The sequence below is a fragment of the Oryza sativa genome, chromosome 2 (assembly GCF_034140825.1).
Source record: "Oryza sativa Japonica Group chromosome 2, ASM3414082v1".
NCBI lineage: Eukaryota > Viridiplantae > Streptophyta > Magnoliopsida > Poales > Poaceae > Oryza > Oryza sativa.
The window spans coordinates 4,289,506-4,311,128 of record NC_089036.1 but is presented as its reverse complement, the minus strand read 5'-3'; the positions used below and the strand labels follow the sequence as shown (position 1 = coordinate 4,311,128).

Genomic DNA, 21,623 nt, shown 5'->3' with positions numbered 1-21,623 from the left:
ATTAACATCAATATAAATGTGAGAAATGCTAGAATGACTTATATTGTAAAACGGAGGAAGTATATGAACTTCCTCCGTTTCACAATGTAAACCATTATAGCATTTTCCACATTCATATTGATGTTAATGAATATAGAGAAATGCTACAATGACTTACATTGTGAAACGGAGGAAGTATTATTTAGAGCACAAGAATGATGAAATAGAGATAAATAGATAAGACAGTACATATATTTTAGTTAACTGTGAGTGTTTAGAAGAGTTAAAGATTGAAGTGAAATGTTTAAAGATATATAGAGGTTGATGGAATTAAGGGATAATATGGGTAGAGCGTGGGTCTTGAACGCTAATAAAATCAGATGATGCCCGCGCTTTGGAGAAATGATGATATGATTTAGATTGAAATATTATGAAACTAATTTGAGAATGGTGTATTAGCATGTGTATGTTTAATTTTAGAATGAAATAAATCATAGATATTATTACTATATGCTTGTATGTTTAGCATGTGTGTTTAATGGTTGGTGTGACATGCTTGCATATAGAATCTAGGAGTACTAATAAATATTATGCTTGCATGTTGAGATTTTTATTTGTTTAGTAGGCATTAGCTTTATAGAAAGAATGGATGATGTGATTCACTTGTGGTAACATGGAGGTACGTATTTTAGAATAAGGGAATACAATATAAAAAATACAGGCACAATTGATCACGATATAAAATCACCGGAATTGAATTATAGCAATATAAACTTTGAGGGAATTTTTCTGATGGTTCAGTTGTTAATTTTTTTCCAAAATATTTATGCACTAGGCCATTTTGTTCTAGAATTTTGAAAGCTTCCGGCCCCATCTCTTCACTTATGTTTATGCTTATCAGCCAAATTTTAAATTTTCAACCTTAAATTTAGAGCTGATTTTTCTTTTAGATTATTAAGAACACGTATATAAAAATTTTATTCACAAATTACATTTCATTTGCAAATATAACGGCTCCGTCAATCTTTTCGAGCTCTAAAGTGTAAACATGAATTGTTCTATACAACTTATATGAAATTTCTTGCCGGATCTCTGATTCAAAAAAAGGGCCTAAAGCTCTTCGCCAAAAAAAAGAGAAAATATATAAAGTTGTTCCACGATAAAGACATTTTAAATTTGCAAGTTGGGCAGATGGGGCCAGGATCCACTTGGGGTTTGATTAAATATTCCCTCGAGCTGTACTAATCACATGGCGCGAATCATTATCTTATCCCCTTAAACTTAACCCTGCAAAAAGATCACCCACCCGCCGTCTGCCCAAAACCACGTCACCCCCCAACCCAGACGGCGACGTCACTGTCTCCGCGGGCCCACCGGCGACGAGCACGTGCACGCGGCGCTACACCCATCCCTGTGTGTCTATGTGAGGTGGGCCCGGCCTTTCGTGGGCCCGTTGTGTCGGTGATGTACTGGGTGGGGATGTATGGATATCAGAGCCCAGTTCGCGTGGTCGGGGTGGCGTTTTTCTCTGCAGTTCTCGCAGCGGTTTGCATTTTAGCACCTCTAAGATGGGGTATTTCGGGAAACTGATCCATACAGTTTTATTTTGTTTTCGGCGAAAATTGTATGGAAATTGTGTAGTTTTAGTTGTTATGGCCTGTAAAAGGCGCATAATTTTCTGATCAAACTGTCCAGGAATATCCATGTATGAGCTACTAAACAAGATACAACTTTCTATGGTACATGAGCAAGATGGGATGGTTTAGTTTAGGACTACGGGGTGCAAAATTTGCAACTAACAAACATGTCCGCTTTACTTTTACTTGCTCCGTTCCATAATATAAGGGATTATGAGTAGATATGATATATATAGTTCAATGAATCTGGACAGACGATCTGTCCAGATTCATTGTGCTAAGATGTGTTACACCCATCCAAAATCTCTTATATTATGGGACAAAGGGAGTATCGTTCAAAAGGGAAAAAAAGGGACTTCACTAATATGTGTTGTTGTGATGCATTTGTGCATATGATTTAGTCATAAAAAATGTATTCTAGTGCGACTGAGGAGATAACAATAAGGTGTTTTTTTATATCCAACTTTAAACCCCTAAGCTAAGTGGTGTTCAAAAACAATACAAGGGGAATAATGTGATGTAGAGTTGGACATATACAACTTTAATTTAAAAACATGCAATATTTCTCTAATTACGACAAGTCATACCAAAAATAAGGATAATGTGTGAAAAATTTAACTACAAATAATCTACAACATACTAACGTCACATGATACGGTATTATCATGAAAAAAAACTATCTTCAACACAAAAAAAAACCATTAACTCTAGTCCAAAAATCTTCAATGTAGCTTATTTTAGGGGTTTTATTTGCTTTACACATTTACAAAGACAAAACCTAAAAACTTAGGTGTACATTTTATGACAACCAGCGGCAAAGGTAGCTCCCGAGCAGTTCGGATGGCTGCCCAGGCTCTGCAACTAGCGTCTCCATTGTAGATAGTCTCCGATGTCCGAAAAGATTAGTCGATTACCAGAAAACACTAATACTCGTCCAGGCTTCACGACATCTCTTGGCTCCGCCACCGGCGAAAACCTAAGATCGGAGCTGAGGGGGTTCGTTTGCGTAACAGAACTCCTCTTGATGGACTTGCATGTAAAACCAACAAATGCGGAGGTCCATTTGGCAAAAGAGCAGCGCCTTTTAGTGGCTGGTATGGTATCTCTATCTCTCTTCTTGCAAAGAATCCTGCCTCCCCCGCCGACGCCTCCTCCCCTCCCCCGCGATCCCTCCGCCGCCGCCGCCGCCGAATCCGGCGTCCCCAGCCTAGGCGAGGTGACCGGATCCCTCTTCGCTTTCCTTCACGCATGTCAAATTGCGGAAAAGGGTGGCGGAATCTGACGCGGGTTGTGCTCGTTTCGGTTGCAGATTTGGGGGCGCGCGATGAAGGAGAAGCGCGGGCTGGAAGCCGCGGCGGCCGGTGGCGACGGCCACCCCGAGGCCAAGCGCGCGCGGCCTCCCGCACTGGCCAGGTGAGGGGAAAATTTTCCGCGGTTTTGATCTTTCTTTCCGTTTCTAGCCTCGAGATATGTTTGGGATGCTAGCCATAGTAGGGTTAGGGTTACTCCTGCAGTAGTGCTCGATCGAGAATTGGGAGTGGTTTGATTTAGTTTACTGCTTAGTTGCGGTGTGTAATTTGAGCATATGTAGACATGATGCTGCAAAATTTCTTTTAGAAAGGTGGTGTGTGATCTGTCAGGGAAATGCCAGAAATCTTAGTAAGTTTGTACTCTGACCCATCAGTAGAATTTTTATCCTTCTGTGACAAATTTTGGTCTTAGGTCGGCACTCGGCACTGTTAGTGTTACTAATAGTGATACTGTTGACCAACCCCTATCTGTATGTTATAGGATGGATCCAAATGACTGTTTCAGGATTTGGGGTTGTACTACCTTTTAGAGATAGCTTTTCCCAACTGTTCTTTTCTGTGCTAATGTGCTTGTGCAGAAGTCAGCAGGTGTGAAACACATTTCCACTATCTAACAAAATAATCCTCATCTATGGTCTCTGCAATAATAGTGTTAGTATTTTTGTAACAACCAGCATCTGTGACTTATTTGCATTTGTTTTTAATCATGGATCTGTTCGCAAATGCTAGTACAGTAGATGGCTATGAAGTGTACTGATCTTTTGATGCTGATTTATGGTCTGTCAGTTGTCAAATTTGACTACCATGGTTTTAATGAATGTCTTTATAGGTTTTTTCTTTTATTTCTGCACATCATTTAATAATGGTCAATTACTTATTTCTGGTAGTTTTGATTACAGTTTTTTTCAAACATGTTTCCCTTGCGTGTTCATTACTGTAAAGCTCAACATGTGAGAAGGTGAATTGCGTCTTTTGTTCTTCTGTCATGATTTTTTCCGCTTCGCCTCTTTCTCTGCAGTGTTATTGTTGAAGCATTAAAGGTGGATAGTCTGCAGAGGCTTTGCTCATCACTGGAACCAATTCTTCGTAGAGTGGTAAGAACAAAGCAATTCTCTTTTAAGCGGAATTCTATTATCATGTCGCTTTACTCTCTTTTTTTTTGCATAGGTTTATTCTAGCATGCTACTGTCTACATTTATATGTTCCTTCACTACTGTTAATTATTTCTTGCACTTAGTTACATTCGGTTATATATATTCTCTGTATACATACTAGGTTAGTGAAGAAGTGGAGCGTGCGTTGGGCAGACTGGGTCCTGCAACAATAACTGGAAGGTACTCTGTTCTATCGCTTAGTTGACTATGAATTTATTGTTTCACACACTTCCTTGTATAATATAATCCAGCAGTACATCGAACTAACCGTTGAAGTTATATTGCTGCAACTCCTACCATCAAATTGCATATGATACAAAATAACCTTTTGTTAGCTGTGCTTGTTCATGATGCTTGTTGCTAGTTCTTTTCACAAGTAACCTATTGCTTGTTTTAGGATATCTGGGCTAGATTATAACTGTTAAAATGAAGCACGTAAACCTACAACAACCTTTGGTAGAACCCACATTGATATATATATATATATATATATATATATATATATATATATATATATATATATTTTGCTACTGTTGGAATAATTCAGGTCTTCCCCGAAGCGAATTGAAGGTCCTGATGGAAGAAATCTGCAACTCCAGTTCAGGACAAGACTGTCTCTTCCTCTTTTTACTGGAGGAAAAGTTGAAGGGGAGCAGGGAGCCGCAATTCATGTTGTTTTGCTTGATGCTGGAACTGGTTGTGTTGTATCTTCTGGACCCGAGTCATGTGCCAAACTTGACATTGTTGTTCTAGAAGGTGATTTCAACAATGAAGATGAGGAGGGATGGTCGGGAGAAGAGTTTGAAAGTCATGTAGTGAAAGAGCGTGAAGGAAAGCGCCCTCTTTTAACTGGTGATGTACAAGTCACACTAAAAGAAGGTGTTGGCACTGTAGGGGAGCTTACATTCACAGATAACTCTAGCTGGATAAGGAGTCGGAAGTTCCGACTTGGTTTGAAAATTTCCTCAGGATTTTGTGAGGGTATTCGCATCCGCGAGGCAAAAACTGAAGCTTTCATGGTTAAGGACCACAGAGGAGAATGTAAGTCCTCTGAAGCAACCATGATATGATACGATTCTTCATGATATTTCTATTAACTGTTTGAATTTCATTTGATTAGTGTATAAGAAGCACTACCCACCTGCGTTGAAAGATGAGGTCTGGAGGTTAGAAAAGATAGGGAAGGATGGATCTTTCCATAAGAGACTGAACAAAGCTGGAATTTCTACAGTTGAAGACTTCCTTAGGCTTGTGGTTCGAGATCCTCAGAAGTTGCGCAGTGTAAGATTATTTCCTATTCAGCATTTTTCTTCTTTTTTTCTTTTGTTTGAGTTCTAACATATATGTTCTGTCCCAGATCCTTGGAAGTGGTATGTCTAATAAGATGTGGGATATTCTTGTCGAACATGCAAAGACTTGTGTCTTAAGTGGAAAATATTACATATATTATTCAGACGAGAATAGATCTATTGGTGCTATTTTCAACAACATCTATGCATTCTGTGGGTTGATTTCTGGCGAGCAGTTCTATTCATCTGAAAGTCTTGATGATAGCCAAAAGGTTGGTTATAGTAGTGCACATTGATAACGATGCATATATTATGTTGGCTGTTTTTGGAAGACATAATTCATACCAAAATTTTCTTATGGAAACTTGTCTAACATGCCTGTCTACATGGCTATATCCAAGAATGAAACCACGGCAACCAAAACTACATGTGCCACCAATAAAATGACAATCGTACCCTTACGTGGTCATGACATATGTGATTTTGCTCTTCGTTCTCCATTCACATGCATAATTATAAGATGATACATTAGTTAGAGTTAATCTGTTTGACTCTGTAAGGCTTCTAGACTGATAAAGATTAAAGCATTTAACCATGCTAATGAATGCATGTGGACAGCAAACTGAATGAGCCATGGTCACAGAAACAAGTCAGGAAACCATAAAACTTTTGAAATTTTCATTTGCAATGCCATGGGATTTCGTTGGGATTTCTGCTAAACCACGCATTGTTGTAATCCTTTTTGTTGTGTGTGTATGTCGTGGTCCTTAAGTTGTCTTCTAATGTCAAACTTGAATGGTATTTCCATTCATTTAAAGATGCACTCATGTAACACAAAAGCAATAAAAAATGCTTGGTTGCATAGCTTTCCTTTTGTCACATTTTATTCTGGACAGCGAACCCTTTTAGGCATGGCCACCAACATAGTGGCAGTGTTGTTTTGCTACGTGGCGTGGTTAAAGGTTTCATTTATTAATAAAAAGTGAGAACTGTTGGCGTATCAATGTTCATTTGCTACACCTGACTGGTTGCATACTAGCATGGCCGGACAGCCTAAAGGGTTATTTTTGTAAATAAGTTAGGGAGGGGTGATAATAATGTGTACTTTGAACTTTATATTATGTTAGTGCGTTGATGTAGGTCACGCACACACCCCTTCTCTTATATTGTAGCGCATGCTATGAACTGGAATAAGGTGTATCAAGTGTTTTGTGCTACGATGACCCAAGAATACTTGGGTTAGTTGCATTGGTGCCTCATCATGTGTCAGCTGTTCTTTTGTTCCTAAGGTCTTCTGACCTCCTGTCTGCCAATCGATTGTTGCAGTAAACTTCCTTTGGCACTTAGTGAATAGAGAGTGCCCCTGTAGTCCTGCCATTTTTATTTTTTAAAGGATGTGTCACTGTACAACTCCCCAAACATCAGTACAGAAGACATTGATAAATCATTAAGAATAACCACTATTTAATGAAATAAAACTCAGCCTTATATTCACTGTATTCTTCTGTGTAAAATCTAAGCTTGTAGCACTACACTTGCATGTTTAAGAATTAAGAGCTATGCTTTATTTATTCTCTGCATGAGCTTTTGAGAACTTTAAGCTATTCGTTTTTAATACCATATTGACTGATTGGGATGGTATTGTTCATTACAGCTCTTTGCTGATGCATTGGTTAAGAAGGCATATGATAATTGGATGTATGCCATTGAATATGATGGTAAAGCTCTCTTGAACTCTAAACCGAAGAAAAAGGCTGCACCCACTGGACACGTTGAGACACATCCTCCTCTGAGTCAACCTGCTTCATACGAACAACGCATCTCATCAGCGAGCATGACAGGACCATCTCCAGCAGGTTAGAAGCATGAGTTATTATCTACCATTTCTATGTTAGTACCTCTTTGTTATTTTAGTTGACAGCTAGAAATATACTCTCTCCGTCCCCAAATATAAGACATCGAATAATTCAAATTTTGTCCCCGAATATAAGGGATTTTGTAGTACTACCTGTCCCATCCAATCACCCCTCATTTAATTTTCACCCAATCCTACCTTAACCACCCTCCCGCTCCCCAACTCCCCCTCATTTATTGAGGGGCATCATCGTCTTTTTCTCTCATCCTTAATCTCCAAAAGACTCTAGAATCCCTTATATTTGGGGATGGGGTGGTAGTAATTAATATGGTTGAAACCCTAAAACGTTGCTTACACTTTTAGAATAAACAGATGAACTATAGGGCGCGTGATTTGTCACTATAGAAGAGTCTCTGAACACCATGCTAGTTTCATTCATTTCAGGAGGAAGTGGAACTGGAACTGATTCCATAGGGTATGATGGCAACCAAGCAGCTACACAGCCATCTCAACTTCAAAGTACATCTGCCAATGTCCCTGTGCCATACGATGACACCTTTTCATTTTTACCGCCTAGTATGTTGATGGGGTCTGATAATCAAGAAACCGGAAATGATGGCATGGGCCTGGAACTAGGCCAATTGCAACAAGCAATTTCACAGAGTCAGTCGATTCAGCCAGCAAATGTTGGCTATGATGATTGGACTCGAAGTCAAAACGGTCAGTTCGCTGATGACTTCACCGAAGATATTCGCATGAAAAGCCACCAAATGCTCGAGAGCGAAGACATGCAGCAGCTGCTCAGGGTCTTCAGCATGGGTGGAGCGTCTACCAGTTTGCAGGAAGACGCCTTCGGCTTCCCGACGTACATGCCATCTCCATTACCAAACCTTGGGTTCGAAGGTGAGCGCACCCGTTCATCTGGGAAAGCTGTTGTTGGGTGGCTCAAGATAAAGGCCGCCATGAGATGGGGGATTTTCGTCAGGAAGAAAGCTGCCGAAAGAAGGGCGCAGCTTGTTGAGCTGGATGATTAACAACATGTTAAGCGTGTATTGGCTACCGTTAGATGCTATTAATGTTGAAATGTTAATACCATCAGATGCTCTAAACTAGGTTTTGGGACTCATGCTGCCTTGAAAGGCATTGAAACAAACCAACCGATTATGTACAGCGGGTAGTTCTGCTTTGTTGTAAAAACATCTGAAATGTTTGCGTACCATTTTATTTTCCTCGTTTGTTATAGATTGTGCAGATTATAAACAAAACAATGTGAATTAACGCGGATAGTATGTGTATGGCCGATGTGTTACCTGTAGGACATCTATTTTTGCAATGTTTAGAATTTGATCTGGTACGTTGGCAACAATGTGACTGGAGGTTCATACGAAAGAGTCGTATATTTCATAGGTTAGTTTGCTACGAGATGGGGGTTCTTTTCTACCTCCTCCATCCTAAAATATAAGTATTTTTTAACTTCGACATGACCAACAATATCTATAAAAATAAAATGTTTTAAATAAAATAGTTGCATATTATAATAGTTTGACTAATGATAATAAATCTAGTAACATCAATTTTACATGATTGATATTTTTTTCTATTAATAGTTAAAGTTAAAAATGGTTGATTTGACACTATACTAAAAAATTCTTATATTCCTAAACGGAGGAAGTAAGAAATTCCGCGGGGATTGAATTGATCCATAAAATCCAACAAAATTCCTGCATGGCACGCCGCACATGAGCCCTGAAAAGATGGGAGCATGAGATTCGAGCGGCAGAATGGGGCAATGCTGCATCATATAAATACAGAATTATCGCCAGATTGCGCCCTGTCCTCGCCTTCACTTTCAGTTGCCATCATAGTAATTAACTAGTCCTTTTATGCGGAAAGAAGCTTGGTGTTCCATCAAGTCCTTTAATCACCGTTAGCCGGTTTCAGTTTAGGCCGGCGTTGGCCGTTGGATGAGCTGGGCGAGGCTCCCTGACGAGTGATGACGACGGAGTTCAATTCTCCGACCGCGGTCCTGTTTGTTTCAGCTTAAAATTATTGTAATCTAGATTATTAAATCAGATTACTCTAAGCTGGATTATAATAAGCTGATATAAAATAAGCTACGAGTTGTTTGTTTATCTGGATTATTAGAGGCATCTAAGGGTAGTGGGTCTTTAGCCACTCAATAATCTAGAAAAAGCTCCACTAGAGGAGATTATTGGATTATAGTAATCTGGCTTATAGATTATAATAATCTAGCATAATAATCTACTTGTTTGTTTCAGCTTACTCCTAATAATCTAGATTATAATAATCCTAAGCTGAATTAAATAGGGCCTTAATTGAGACGGTGTAATCTCTGCTTGGGGTCAGCTTATGTTTCAGCAATCACCACCGTTTTGTGAATCTCATGGTGCAGAACACAATGGATGATCAACGGACACGACAAATCACTGATGACGATTTTGCTGCGCACAAAGTCTCTAATTACTCTCCCTTTTGGTCCTTCCAAGTGCTGGAAGAGCTGGTGATTTGTTCAAGCGAACTCCCTCCGTTCTAAGATATAAACAATTTTAAATAGATATAATACATCTGAATACTACGAATTGTTTAGAATGTGTCTTATCCATCCAAAATTTCTTATGCTGTGGAACGGAATTTGGATGGATAAAGTTACTACAGAGTAGCGACATTCATCAACTGCAGTGCCAGTAGCGATTGGTTCTAAGAAATTGATCTAACATATTTCGACGGAGTTACGACAGAGAATCGCTGAAAGAACAATAGTTGTAAGTGTGTTTACCTAGGACTTAAATTCAGATTAATAGATTTCATGATAAGGTAGCTAACCAGATAAGGTATGCTCAGTTCATACTCCTGCTTCCCTTTGCTTGCATTAATGTGAAATGTTCAGCAAAGAAGTTAATGTCAAATTGGTCCTTATGGAAGGGCCATATATTTGCACTGGCTAGATCGTTTCATAAGTCATAACTCGAAATGGAAGTATTTGCTTGATGTCTCTTGTTTTTCACAAATCACAACCCCTCTCACTGAAAAATGAGGAGGTCGTCAAGTCAAATTCCCTCCATTATTTAGAAATTAGAACACGTGAATTTTATAGGATTTTTATTAAAAAAACCAATTTAATTCATAAACAAATCTTCTGAAAATCCTTTGACCCAGCTGTTTTGTGTCATCCAAATAATAGATGGAGAAGAGTACAAACACGTACACGAAGGGAGAGGCCTAAATTAAAGAAACGATGCAATAATTGGACAGTTGGGATCTAGGAGTAGATGCAAGTAGATTGATTAGCACTAGTTCAAACTTTGGATTGAGGTTCTCCGAAAAAAAACTTTGAATGGAGGTAACATTTGGCACACAGGCTAGTCCTAGATCTTTCTTCTCTCTCTCTCTTTTAATCTAGTAGATCTTGCTTCTCTATGCAACAAAAACGTAAAATGACGCTATTAGCTTTTGATATATTCGTTTTATTTAAAACTTAGTGTCAATATGAAAATATGAATCATGCTTAAAGTAGTACTAATGATAAAGTCAAACGTATTGAAAAACCGGAGGGGTAAGTGAGCACCTGATTTAATGTTAACTGAAATTGTTTAAAGCATAATAATGTTGACTAAAATAATGGCATCCTGACATGGATTACAATAGGAGAAACTTTTGCTTTTTTTTTTCTTTAAACGAAAGAAGAAACAAAGCAAGCATCTGCCAGTACAGTAGTAGATCGATCTACTCCAATATCTATTTTTCTTTTTGGGGCAAAGGGAATTTCATTACTCATCAAGAGAATCTTCACATACAAGATGTGAGATGAACTTACAACTTCCATCCGGCCAGAACTCCAATATCTACTTGACCGATCATCTCATCAATAAATGCAAGAAATCGACATGATGTGGAGTATAACTTAAACGTGCGCACTGTTATGTTTAGCAGCTGGAAAATGAAAAGGTACTATATAGTACTTCATCCGTTCCACAATATAAGGGATTTTGAGTTTTTATTTACAACGTTTGACCACTCGTCTTATTCAAAATTTTTTCGCAAATATAAAAAATAAAAAGTTATGCTTAAAGTACTGTAGATAATAAAGTAAGTCACAAATAAAATAAATAATAATTTTAAAAATTTTTGAATAAGACGAGTGGTCAAACGTTACAAACAAAAACTTAAAATCCCTTATATTATGGGACGGGGGGAGTAGTATGTACTACCAATAAACTGATCTATAGAGTGCTATATGTGGTGATTAATTGAATATTATCAATTTCCCCTCTCCTACAATTAATCAATGAGAAATAACTAATTTCTTTTCAATTTCATATCACAACGTACTATGATCTGTTTGGGAACTTTAGATTCTAGCAAGCAGTTAGTTATAATCCAGCTAGCGAGAATATGAGAAAACCATATTATGATTAATTTATAGTACATTTTTTCAACTCGACAACTACAACGGCAGCATCTTAGAATTTAGATAAAATACTTATACTGTTTGAAAAAGTTTTTAAAAAAGCTACAGCCATCAAAAGTTTCCAATAAACCTTAGGTGAGGTTGAACATTTTTATTCGAAGAATACGTATGTGTAGTTGACGTTGGATTTGCTGGCAACCCATCGCATTCCTGACGGTTGAAGCTTTTATGAGTGATCACCATTGAAGTCTGCAGCCATAGAAGGTTACCTGACTAGTCAATGTGAGAAAAGCAGATTATAGTCCAGATGGCTCCATTGCCTTACCCAACATGCTCAGATTATCAAGTCACCACCATATCCAATTCCTTTTCAAAACTTTCTACTTCTCCCTAATTACCGCTAAAACCTATTGCGTGTTTTTTGAGGAAATTATTATACTTATCATCTCATATAATTTAGACCTTCGACATCGATTGATCACTCACATACTATATTTATACATTTAAGTATTATTTTTGAAGCCATAATTAAGGTCTCTAGCTGGCTAACTGTTTGCATACTCCATCCCTTTCCATCTTTTTCATACTATAAGGCTGCGATCGATACTAAAGGTTCCCAGCTTCCCTCTTTTCCGCACGCACGCTTTTCAAACTGCTAAACGATGTATTTTTTGCAAAAAAAAAAATTCTATACGAAAGTTGCTTAAAAAATCATATTAATCTATTTTTGAAAAAAAATAGCAAATACTTAATTAATCACGCGCTAATCGCTGCTCCGTTTTTCGTGCCAGAGAGTGAGGGAACTCTCACTCCCGAACGCAGACTAAGTCGCTTTTACTTTTTTCCTAATCAAATATTTTTAATTTTGACCAAATCATAAAAAAGTTTAGCAAACATCTAAAACAAAATTAGTTTGATTCTAAAATTGAATATATTTTGATAATATATTTTTTATGTTAAAAATACTTATATTTTTCGTATAATCTTGTTAAAATCTTAAAAAAAATTACTGGTCTAAAAATCAAAGCGTCTTGCAATACGATGACATGGAGTGAGCACTACATAAAGAAAACCGGCCACAATTAAAGCTTTTATGAATGAATAGCCTCGCTGGCAAGTGGGCCCCACCTTACCAACAGGCAACAGCTGCAAAAGCCTCTGCAACGCACGACTTCCTAACGTACGTGCGACCCAGATCTCGCCACGTATGCGCGCGGATCGGCCCTGCGCCGTTCGCCCATGGCGCACGCGTCTCGCGCCTATATAGCTAGTGAGCCGCGACGACGCCATTGCCATTGGCCATTGCCAACGGCGCCACGCCACCAACCTCCGATCGATCGATCGATCGAGCATAGCTAGTCGCTGTCCGATCCTGCAGCCATGGCGGCGACGACGGCGGCGGCGGCGGTGCCGGGGGTGGTGAGGGCGGAGAGGCTCCTGCGCGGCGGGTGCGTGGTGATGGCGGCGACGGCGGCGCTGCTCCTCGGGTTCAGCGCCGAGACCAAGACGGTGCTCTTCGTCCGCAAGACCGCCGTCGCCAAGGACGTCCAAGCCCTCTGGTACGTATAGCTCCGTGCATCCATGGCGCCTTCCATGGCGGAGACCGATCGATCGACTCATGCACACACTCGCGGCATCTGCAGGGTGCTCACCGTGGCGGCGGCGGCGGCGGCGGGGTACCAATTCGCGCAGCTCGTCAGGTGCATGTACTGCTCCTCCTCCGGCGACGCCGGCGCCATGGCGGTGGCGTGGACATCTTTCCTGCTCGACAAGGTGAGTCGTTGTCATCGGATGTAACGCATGATATGATGCGATCCTCTTGAAGTTAAGATCGTCAAGATAGGGATGAAACAGTGGAACACATGCGTCGAACATGAGTGAGGCTGAGGACTCCAGAAAAGAAGGAACAGGGTGATTGAGCAAATGGCTGGTTCTCCCAACTGTTTCCATTAATGCGCAATATCATATCATCTGGAATTATCGCGATATATAGATAATTAGATAGCAAAGCGCCCTCTACCTGCCGTCGTCTTCGTCTTCTTTATTAATTAGTACTCATTATAATTAAATGCAGAAAAAAAAAGCTTCTAGTCCACATCGATCTTTTCTTCAAAATATATTTTATTCAATCCATCCTTACTCTCTCCGTTCTAAAATACAAATACAAGAACCTAAAATCGGTTCTAAAATACAAATACAAGAACCTAAAATCGGATAGAACAATTCTCTGTCTAGGAAATGTCTCGTCCAGTTCTAGATTCTTATATTTTAAGACGGAGGAAATATAATTTATCTTAAAATATAATGACGTCTCGATCAATGTTATCTTTTCAACCAAACATAACTTTTCACCATTCGATTTTCTCGTAGGCTTCTACTTATCGACCACTCACAATATTTTCTTATTGAATTTTAAATATTTTATTAATACTCGTGTCAACGCTAAAAGTTTATATTATAGCACGATGGAGGTAGTACTTGACTTCAAGTTCCATGGTGGAAAACTCTTGCAGTAAAATTAATTAAGAATCCAACTTGTTGGTCAAGTGGTAGCTAGCTAGCTAGAAAAAAAAACCAGCATAATAGCGATTTGTAATTGATCATGAGTTTGTTTTGTTTCTTCCCATTGTGATCGATTTGGTGATGCACGCAGGGATGCGCGTACGTGGTGTTCGCGAGCACGGCGGCGGCGCTGCAGGCGTGTATGGTGGGGCTGATCGGCGTGGAGGCCTTGCAGTGGAGCAAGCTCTGCAACATCTACACCCGCTTCTGCGAGCAGGCCGCCGCCGGCATGCTCTGCAGCTTCCTCGCCGCCGCCGGCATGGCCGTCCTCTCCGCCTTCTCCGCCCGCCGCCTCTTCCGCCTCTACTCGCCGGCCGGCCACCGCCGCAGCTGCCCGCGCGCGGCAGTACTAGCTACCTCTCCGCACTAGAAATCTCTAATTCTAGAGATAGAGATGAATCTGAATATAAGTATGTTCAGATACATCTCAGAATTATAGCTACTAGCTATAGGAGGCCAGCAAGTACATATGTAATTTGAAGCTACGTATGGCTGCTTTTTAGCAACGTCTGACATTGCAGACTATGTAAGTTTTCAGATAATGGAAGAGCAAAAATAAAAAAGTTATGAACTCCAATTTTGTTTTTTGATCTCACTTTCACTACATAGATCATATACAATCGAAAGGAAGAGAAATAAAATAGGTGATAGATAGCAAACCTTTGACTAGAGAAATAAATAGGTGACAGAAGAAGTCCTGATTCCTCGACTAGCTACCTACCAATCTACCATACCCAGTTTATTGTAGATTATTAAGAATTTAAGAGTCACGGATTATCTATTTAGTTTTATAGATAAATTAAAAATTTTGAGAAAGAAACTTAACAGATTACTTGGTCTTATCAATTCACGAGGCCCCGTTCGAATCCACTGAAAAGAGTGGATGAAATTTTGTATTAAAATGACACGCTTTTCAAACTGTTAAACGGTGTGTTTCGTGCGAAAACTTTTTATGTGAAAGTTGTTCTAAACTATCAGATTAATTCATTTTTCAAGTTTGTAAGAGTTACTCAATTAATCACATATTATTACCACCTCATTTTACGTGAAACACTTAATCTTTATCTTCATCTTTATTTTCAGGATATTCAAACACTACCCAGTGGAAGAAAGTCTCTATTTTTTTTTGAAAAAAACATATTTTTTGAATGTGAAGCAAATAATCTGTTGCATAATTTGAAAAGAACATTCACAAACTATGTAGCCCTAACTATAGACAAATCAATAGTCTGCCTATTGCCTTATCATAGATTTCGGTTATATGAAAAATGGAGGGAGGTGAAATTTTTGCAGGTATTTGTTCTTCAAAACTGAATTTTGTTTGGAAAATGGTTAGCCAATTGTTGCACAAATGGTATGGCCATGAAACCAAACGAGGCCAACGACCGTGAGGCTTTCCCTTCGAAATGGCCCGTTTACTGTGCCTTACATGGGCCTCGATGTCTCTTGGGCTTCACGTGAAATATAGTGGGCCAGCTCCATTTTGAGGTTGAAATACTCAAATACTGGGGCCTTTTTCAAAAGCATATGTTCCAGAAAATAATTTTCTCCCTGAAATGCCACTCAAATGCAATCAAATTTCACCCATTTTTTTGGTCCGAAACTAGGCCAAGTGTAAAAGGAAGCATCTGGAATCTCCAAAGTAGAGAGAAACAGGGCGTAATTAATACACTGTATTATTTTGTAATCAGCCTTGTTCTTATGGTCAAAAACAATACATCATCTATGTATAATAATAATAATAATATTATTAATGCCATTTTATGAACATTGCACAAGCTGCTGCAGCAGCATCAACCAACCAACAAACCAAACTATAAACTTCCTCTGCTCCATTTCTGCCTCCATTTTCATGGACAGCAACATCATATCTCTGCATTTTTTTTTCACCGGTTGTGTGACTGAAAATAGAGAAAACGTCGGCGTTGGCCTTAGCTGCTTTTGGGCGCATCGGCGGCGGCGGCGGCGACGGCGTCGGGGATGCCGGCGGCGAGCCTGGCTCTCAAGTCCTTCCTGAGGATCTTGCCGGAAGGGTTCTTGGGGATGGAATCGGTGAAGAACACCTTGTTGATCCTCTTGTAGAACACCACCTGTTGCAAACGTGTCAGAAAAATTTTAGCAAGATTTAAATCAGAATCCTTGTTGCTGTCATTTGCATGTGATTAGTACCTCTTTTGCAACGAATTTCTTGATCTCATCCTCGGTGATTTCTGAGCCTTCTGTCCGGACAATGAAGGCGACTGGCACTTCACCGGCAAGATCATCCTTCATCCTGAAAACAAGTTTCACCAGCAACTGAATCAGTGACAGTTCACTACATTCTCTCGCGATTAATCAATGGCGAATTTCATCAGAGATGGACTCACGAGACGACGGCGGCGTCCTTGATCTCCGGGTGAGTGATGAGCAGCGCCTCCAGCTCGGCCGGTGGCACCTGGAACCCCTTGTACTTGATGATCTCCTTGAGCCTGTCCACGATGAAGATCTCGTCGTCGTCGTCGACGAAGCCGATGTCTCCGGTGTGCAGCCACCCGTCCTCGTCGATGGTGTTCTTGGTCGCCTCAGGATCATTCAGATAGCCTGCAAAATTCCCCACAGCTCGTCAGTACGGCCAAGAATCATTTCCTGCTGTTTCTGAAGGAGAAGACAGTTTCAGTGGTGACAAAATTCTGTACTGCAGATCAAATAATCCAAAGGAAACATCGGATCCAGCTTTGCATCAGTGCATGCACGCACATGGCAGAGCTAAGCTGTAACTGTTAACGTCAAGGAGAGTCATTGGTTTTCAGATGTGTACATGCACATGGCAATTGGCAGGGTACTGAACTTATTTTTCAGGTGATTCTTGTTTGGTGCCAGCATTGAAGTGGCAATCATTTTCTGAATTTTCTGTTGTTTTTGCAGCACTGGTAGAATTCTAAGTTTTATTCAAAGTAAAAAAAAAGGTAAAAACTTCACAAAGATATCCAGGATGCTGGCGGCTGCATCCATCAACCAAACCAAAGAGTCTTGGGATTTGTACCTACTGTACCAACTAGAGTTTGGTTTGGTCAGATAGACTCTTCAAATTTAATGGGACAAAGGTTAGGATTGACTTGTGACGCCATTGCCATCTTTCTTTGATTGATTTTCAGGCTGGACTTTGAGCAACTGGAGCAGTCACCCAACTGTGGCTTTTCTTGTTCACAATTTCACATGATGGGCCACCAAACATTTCCAAGCCAGTGACAGCAATTAGGTTGATGGACCACTCATTTGGCCTGTTCTAACTATGAATTGTGCAATGCTTTCTGAGATGCAGCAGTGCTAATTGGATACCTCCTTATTCAACTTGGTACTTGAGATGCCATGTCCATGCTAATCCTGCATTATGTGATGGTGACACTTGCTTCACATGATGGTGTGGTATTGATTAATACTAGAAGACTAGCTAAGCTTTGGGTGTTTGGTTTGGTTTGGGTTTCATTATAGTAGTGGTTGATGAACAGAAAGATGCAGGAGAACTGAAGCATGGCTGGCGACTGAAATTGATGTGATCTCCACTTTGCACGCCAAGCAGATACCAACCAATGATCCGTTGATAGGTAAACTAGAACCTAACAAACTTCTGAAAGGAACTTGAAAGGAAAGGCTTAGAAAAAGAAAACATCTCGTTCTAATTAACCGGTACCAGCTGTCTCCTGGCCCGCATGACAACATCAACCATTTTAAAACCAGTAGACATAATTTATTGTGTACCATGTAAGTAGTACAGGTTTGACTATGCCAACTAAATATCCAATCAATTAGAAGTTCAGAACAGTTCTTCAGAGAAACAAGTTCAGAACAGTTCTTCAGAGAAACAAGTTCAGAACAGTTCTTCAGAGAAACAGGTTCAGAACAAGTCCTCAAAAGAAGAAATCTTCAGAAAAAATAAGTTGTGAACAATGGACATGACATCCACATGGTGAGAACTGAGATAAGATACGGTCAGGATAAGCTGCCACTTCTCCTTTGCTTGATGTCATGTCCAACTATAAGCCCACTACCGAACACACGCATACTAGACGCATAAGCCTAAATTGCCAATGCCCATGTTCGCCTCACCCAAAAGCCTTTGACCTGCCAGGTTCCTAATTGCAATAATGCCTTGTCCAAAAACGCATTGCGAAAACAAACATTAGTGGAACCTCACTTCCTGAATTTTCTGATCTTCAGATCATCCATGTGGCAGACACACTTGCTCTAATCTCTCTCTCTCTCTCTCTCTTTTCCCCCATTCTTTCATCTGCTTGAAGAAGCATCGCAACTTGGATTCCAGGATCGTGCCACTGCGATGATGATGATGAGCATGATTTTGCAGTAGCAACGTGCGTCGTTGTGTGGCTGCAAGCTAGGATGCGAGCTGGTGCGTGCCAACAACCACGCGAGGTCACTGCTACCACAAATAAATCAGAGAAAAAAAGACGTGGAGTGGACGGAAATTCCTCTCTCCTCTCTCAGCTGTTCAGGCAATCATCGCCATGGAGCTTGGACCAAACCACTAATCTGTCCACTTCTTTTTTAATAAAAAGGATCTCCCAACGAACCACCTAATCAGCAACACCTCAACTGTTTCCAGTACGGGAAATTCCGACCCCTCAACATCAGCCACTAACCACGTTTCAAAAGCCAAAAAAAAAAAAAGAATCAGAACCTTCCTCTGTTCAAAGAAATCGGAGACGATATCGATTTTTCAGCTGGTTTTGCACAGAATTTCTCCGAAAGAATTCAGATTCAGTCGGTGGAAACTGGAACCTACCCTACTGGTACTGGCAGCTAGACTACCACGTTTGTGGCTTGGTAGAGACCAATCCAAAATCACGACGACGACTCATCGTCGCATGTAAAAACATGTGTTTTGGCCTAATCGCAGGGGACCAAACGAGTTGGTTTCCAACCTATGCACCAAATTAAGCTGCAGCAAGTTTGTTCACTCAGCTCGCAGCAAGACGCCATGTACGACCTGAAAGCCAAGTGTGCGGGAGAGAAGTCGCCACCCCGGGCCCACCCAACAGTGGGAGAGGCGAGTGTCCAACGGCCTTGTGTCGTTTTGCGCCACGTCAGCGTCAGGGTATTGACATCCTATCTAGAGATCAATGGAGGGTTTGGCCTGGGTGGGGGTGGGTGATGTGTGTACCTTTCATGATCTGTTCTCCGCGGATGCAGATCTCGCCGGACTGGTTCCGGCCGAGGGAGGTGCCGGTGTCGGGGTCGACGATCTTCAGCTCCGCGTTGCGCACCACTGTACCGCACGACCCGGACTTAACCTTGAAGGGCTCCTTGGCAAACGCCAGGCACATTGCCAGCACTGGCCCAGCCTCAGTCATACCGTAACCCTAAAGAAGAAGGGATATGACGGACTAACTTGTCAGTGACTCAAAAAAAAAGAGAGAGAGAGGAGATTTTGTTTTCGTCCGCGCAATGATTGTAATGTGGCATCAATTTACCTGTCCGAGGACGGCATTGGGGATCTTGGCCATGAATGCATCCTGAAGGTCCTTCCCCATGGGCGCGGCACCGGACATGACCATGCGGATGGAGGCGAGGTCCTCCGCGGTGACGCGGGGGCTCTTGGCGATCTCCACCACGATGGGGGGCACGAAGGGGGCGATGGTGATGTTGTGCTTGCGCACAAGGTCGACGAGCGCGCCAAGATCAAACTTCCGCATGATCACGATGGTCGACCCGGCACGCAGGCCAGCCAGCAGCACGGAGTTGAGCGAGTAGATGTGGAACAGTGGCAGCAGGCATAGTATAACATCATCCTTGCTGAAGTACAGGTTAGGGTTCTCTCCATCCACCTTCATGAACCAAAAAAAGAATGAAAATTTGATCACGTTTAGTTACTACTCGATAATACTATATTAACTCATGTTTGAAATAGCTTGGCCGTTGGCGCCAAAACTCATGGATGACCATGCACGAATCTTGACGCAGGGGCCACAACCAGACACCGTTGTTAGGTGACGATGCCTGTGGGAGGTGGGCCCCACACCGAGCAGCATAACACTATTACCAGTAGTAGTAGCTCACAGTTGCACACAAGTGAACAAATCTACGGACACAAGCACAGCGCATATGTAACGCCAAATCGAAACAAATCCGAATAATCCAACCCAGCCGGCCCCTGCTCGCTTGATCACCGAGTTATCCAAAATGGGAACAGAACATCCCTCAGATAGTCTGACATGTGGGCCCCACCGAGCTGGCGGTGGGGCCCACATGTCAGCTACTGCGAGCTCAGCTTCCCGGACTCGGAAACGACGGAAATGGAAGCAGAGTAGAGCAGAGAAGAAGGAGGAGAGGGATTCATGGAGGGCTCACCTGCTGGGCGACGCTGGTGATGAGGCTGCGGTGGGTGAGCATGACGCCCTTGGGGAGGCCGGTGGTGCCGGAGGAGTAGGGGAGGGCGACGACGTCGTCGGGGTGGACGTCGGCGTCGGCGTCGAGCTCCTCCGCGGCGAGCACCTCGCGGAACTCCACGCAGCCGTCGAACGCGCCGTCCACGGTGACCACGGGGACGCCCCTCTCCGCGGCGAACTCCCGCACCTTCTCGACGGCGCACGCCTCGGTGACGATCACCCTGGCGCCCGCGGCCTCCGCCTGGCGGTGGACCTCGTGCGGCGTGTAGAACGGGTTCGCCGTCGTGGTGGCGGCGCCCAGCCTGGCCGCGCCGAGGAAGGAGAAGGCGAACTCGGGGCAGTTGCGGAGGAGGCTCATCACCACGTCGCCCTTGCCCACCCCCATCCGCCGGAGCCCCGCCGCGGCGCGCCGCGACGCGGACTCCACCTCCGCGTACGTGTACGACTCCCCGGTCTGCCCGTCGATCAGGCACGGCCGCGCCCCGACCTCCGCCATCCTCGCGAAGCAGTACTCCTGCAGCGTCATGCTGTTGTCGATCTCGATGTCCGGCAGCTTCGACCGGAACACCACCACCTCCTCCGCCGCCACCGACCCCATAATCTCCGGCAAACACTTAAACTAATCCACTAAGCTAGGGTTACACGAGGAGACGGCGGCGGCGATTGATCGATCGGCGGCGAGGTCTCCTGGAGAGGGGAGGAATGGAAGGTGGGAGGGGTTAAATACTGGCGGGAGCGGGAGGGAGAAGGGAGTTGGGGGGAGTTGGTGAGCGGGGCCCGGAGAGGATGACGTGTGGGACCCACCTGTAAGCGAGAGGAGCATTGGGTTGGTGAGAGGGAGGGGGGGTTCGTTGACTGGGGCAGGGGTGCCACGTCAACGTCGTTTACCAACCCCATTATACCAGCGGGTGTTTGGGTAGGGTGGGAAGGGGATGGGATTTTACGGAACCCCCATCGCATTGGTCGCTCGCTTTTTTGTTGGGGTTGGTGACCATTGGCTTTTCTGGTTTTTTCAGTTTTTTCTG

General features: G+C 42.3%; 3 protein-coding genes across 4 annotated transcripts; 2 read left to right on the top strand and 1 right to left on the bottom strand.

Moving 5' to 3' along the window:
* The first annotated feature begins 2,673 nt into the window (after window positions 1-2,673).
* Window positions 2,674-8,519, top strand: LOC4328487 (calmodulin-binding protein 60 C). Of its 2 annotated transcripts, none has more exons than XM_015770960.3 (9): window positions 2,674-2,832; window positions 2,926-3,029; window positions 3,945-4,020; window positions 4,202-4,260; window positions 4,628-5,121; window positions 5,201-5,361; window positions 5,438-5,641; window positions 7,024-7,225; window positions 7,654-8,519. In XM_015770960.3, the coding sequence occupies exons 1-9, from the start codon at window positions 2,713-2,715 to the stop codon at window positions 8,256-8,258; spliced, it is 2,025 nt and encodes a 674-aa protein (XP_015626446.3). In that variant the 5' UTR covers window positions 2,674-2,712; the 3' UTR covers window positions 8,259-8,519. The 2 variants fall into 2 exon arrangements, with proteins under 2 accessions (XP_015626446.3, XP_015626447.3); XM_015770961.3 differs by having other exon boundaries at window positions 2,675-2,832; window positions 7,669-8,519.
* Window positions 8,520-12,959: 4,440 nt separating this feature from the next.
* On the top strand, window positions 12,960-14,790 carry LOC4328486 (CASP-like protein 2C2). Its single transcript, NM_001409350.1, has 3 exons — window positions 12,960-13,212; window positions 13,297-13,426; window positions 14,307-14,790. Exons 1-3 carry the CDS (start codon window positions 13,034-13,036, stop codon window positions 14,583-14,585), a joined length of 588 nt encoding a protein of 195 aa, NP_001396279.1. The 5' UTR covers window positions 12,960-13,033; the 3' UTR covers window positions 14,586-14,790.
* A 1,068-nt stretch (window positions 14,791-15,858) lies between these two features.
* Window positions 15,859-21,290, bottom strand: LOC4328485 (probable 4-coumarate--CoA ligase 3). Its single transcript, NM_001409349.1, has 6 exons — window positions 20,561-21,290; window positions 19,684-20,037; window positions 19,374-19,572; window positions 16,582-16,795; window positions 16,385-16,487; window positions 15,859-16,305 (listed from the first exon to the last, which is right to left on the bottom strand). Exons 1-6 carry the CDS (start codon window positions 21,194-21,196, stop codon window positions 16,147-16,149), a joined length of 1,665 nt encoding a protein of 554 aa, NP_001396278.1. The 5' UTR covers window positions 21,197-21,290; the 3' UTR covers window positions 15,859-16,146.
* Window positions 21,291-21,623: the final 333 nt, after the last annotated feature.

What these genes read in the sequence shown, in the direction of transcription:
- LOC4328485 (NM_001409349.1), bottom strand. Translation starts at nt 21,196, where the DNA reads ATGGGGTCGGTGGCGGCGGAGGAGGTGGTGGTGTTCCGGTCGAAGCTG. An exon ending in TCACCAGCGTCGCCCAGCAG is followed by an intron (nt 20,038 to 20,560) that starts GTGAGCCCTCCA and finishes TGGTTCATGAAG; the next exon opens with GTGGATGGAGAGAACCCTAA. An exon ending in AAGGACGCCGCCGTCGTCTC is followed by an intron (nt 16,488 to 16,581) that starts GTGAGTCCATCT and finishes ACTTGTTTTCAG; the next exon opens with GATGAAGGATGATCTTGCCG.
- LOC4328486 (NM_001409350.1), top strand. Translation starts at nt 13,034, where the DNA reads ATGGCGGCGACGACGGCGGCGGCGGCGGTGCCGGGGGTGGTGAGGGCG. An exon ending in AAGGACGTCCAAGCCCTCTG is followed by an intron (nt 13,213 to 13,296) that starts GTACGTATAGCT and finishes CGGCATCTGCAG; the next exon opens with GGTGCTCACCGTGGCGGCGG. An exon ending in CATCTTTCCTGCTCGACAAG is followed by an intron (nt 13,427 to 14,306) that starts GTGAGTCGTTGT and finishes TGATGCACGCAG; the next exon opens with GGATGCGCGTACGTGGTGTT.
- LOC4328487 (XM_015770960.3), top strand. Translation starts at nt 2,713, where the DNA reads ATGGTATCTCTATCTCTCTTCTTGCAAAGAATCCTGCCTCCCCCGCCG. An exon ending in TAAGGACCACAGAGGAGAAT is followed by an intron (nt 5,122 to 5,200) that starts GTAAGTCCTCTG and finishes TCATTTGATTAG; the next exon opens with TGTATAAGAAGCACTACCCA. An exon ending in GTCTTGATGATAGCCAAAAG is followed by an intron (nt 5,642 to 7,023) that starts GTTGGTTATAGT and finishes TGTTCATTACAG; the next exon opens with CTCTTTGCTGATGCATTGGT.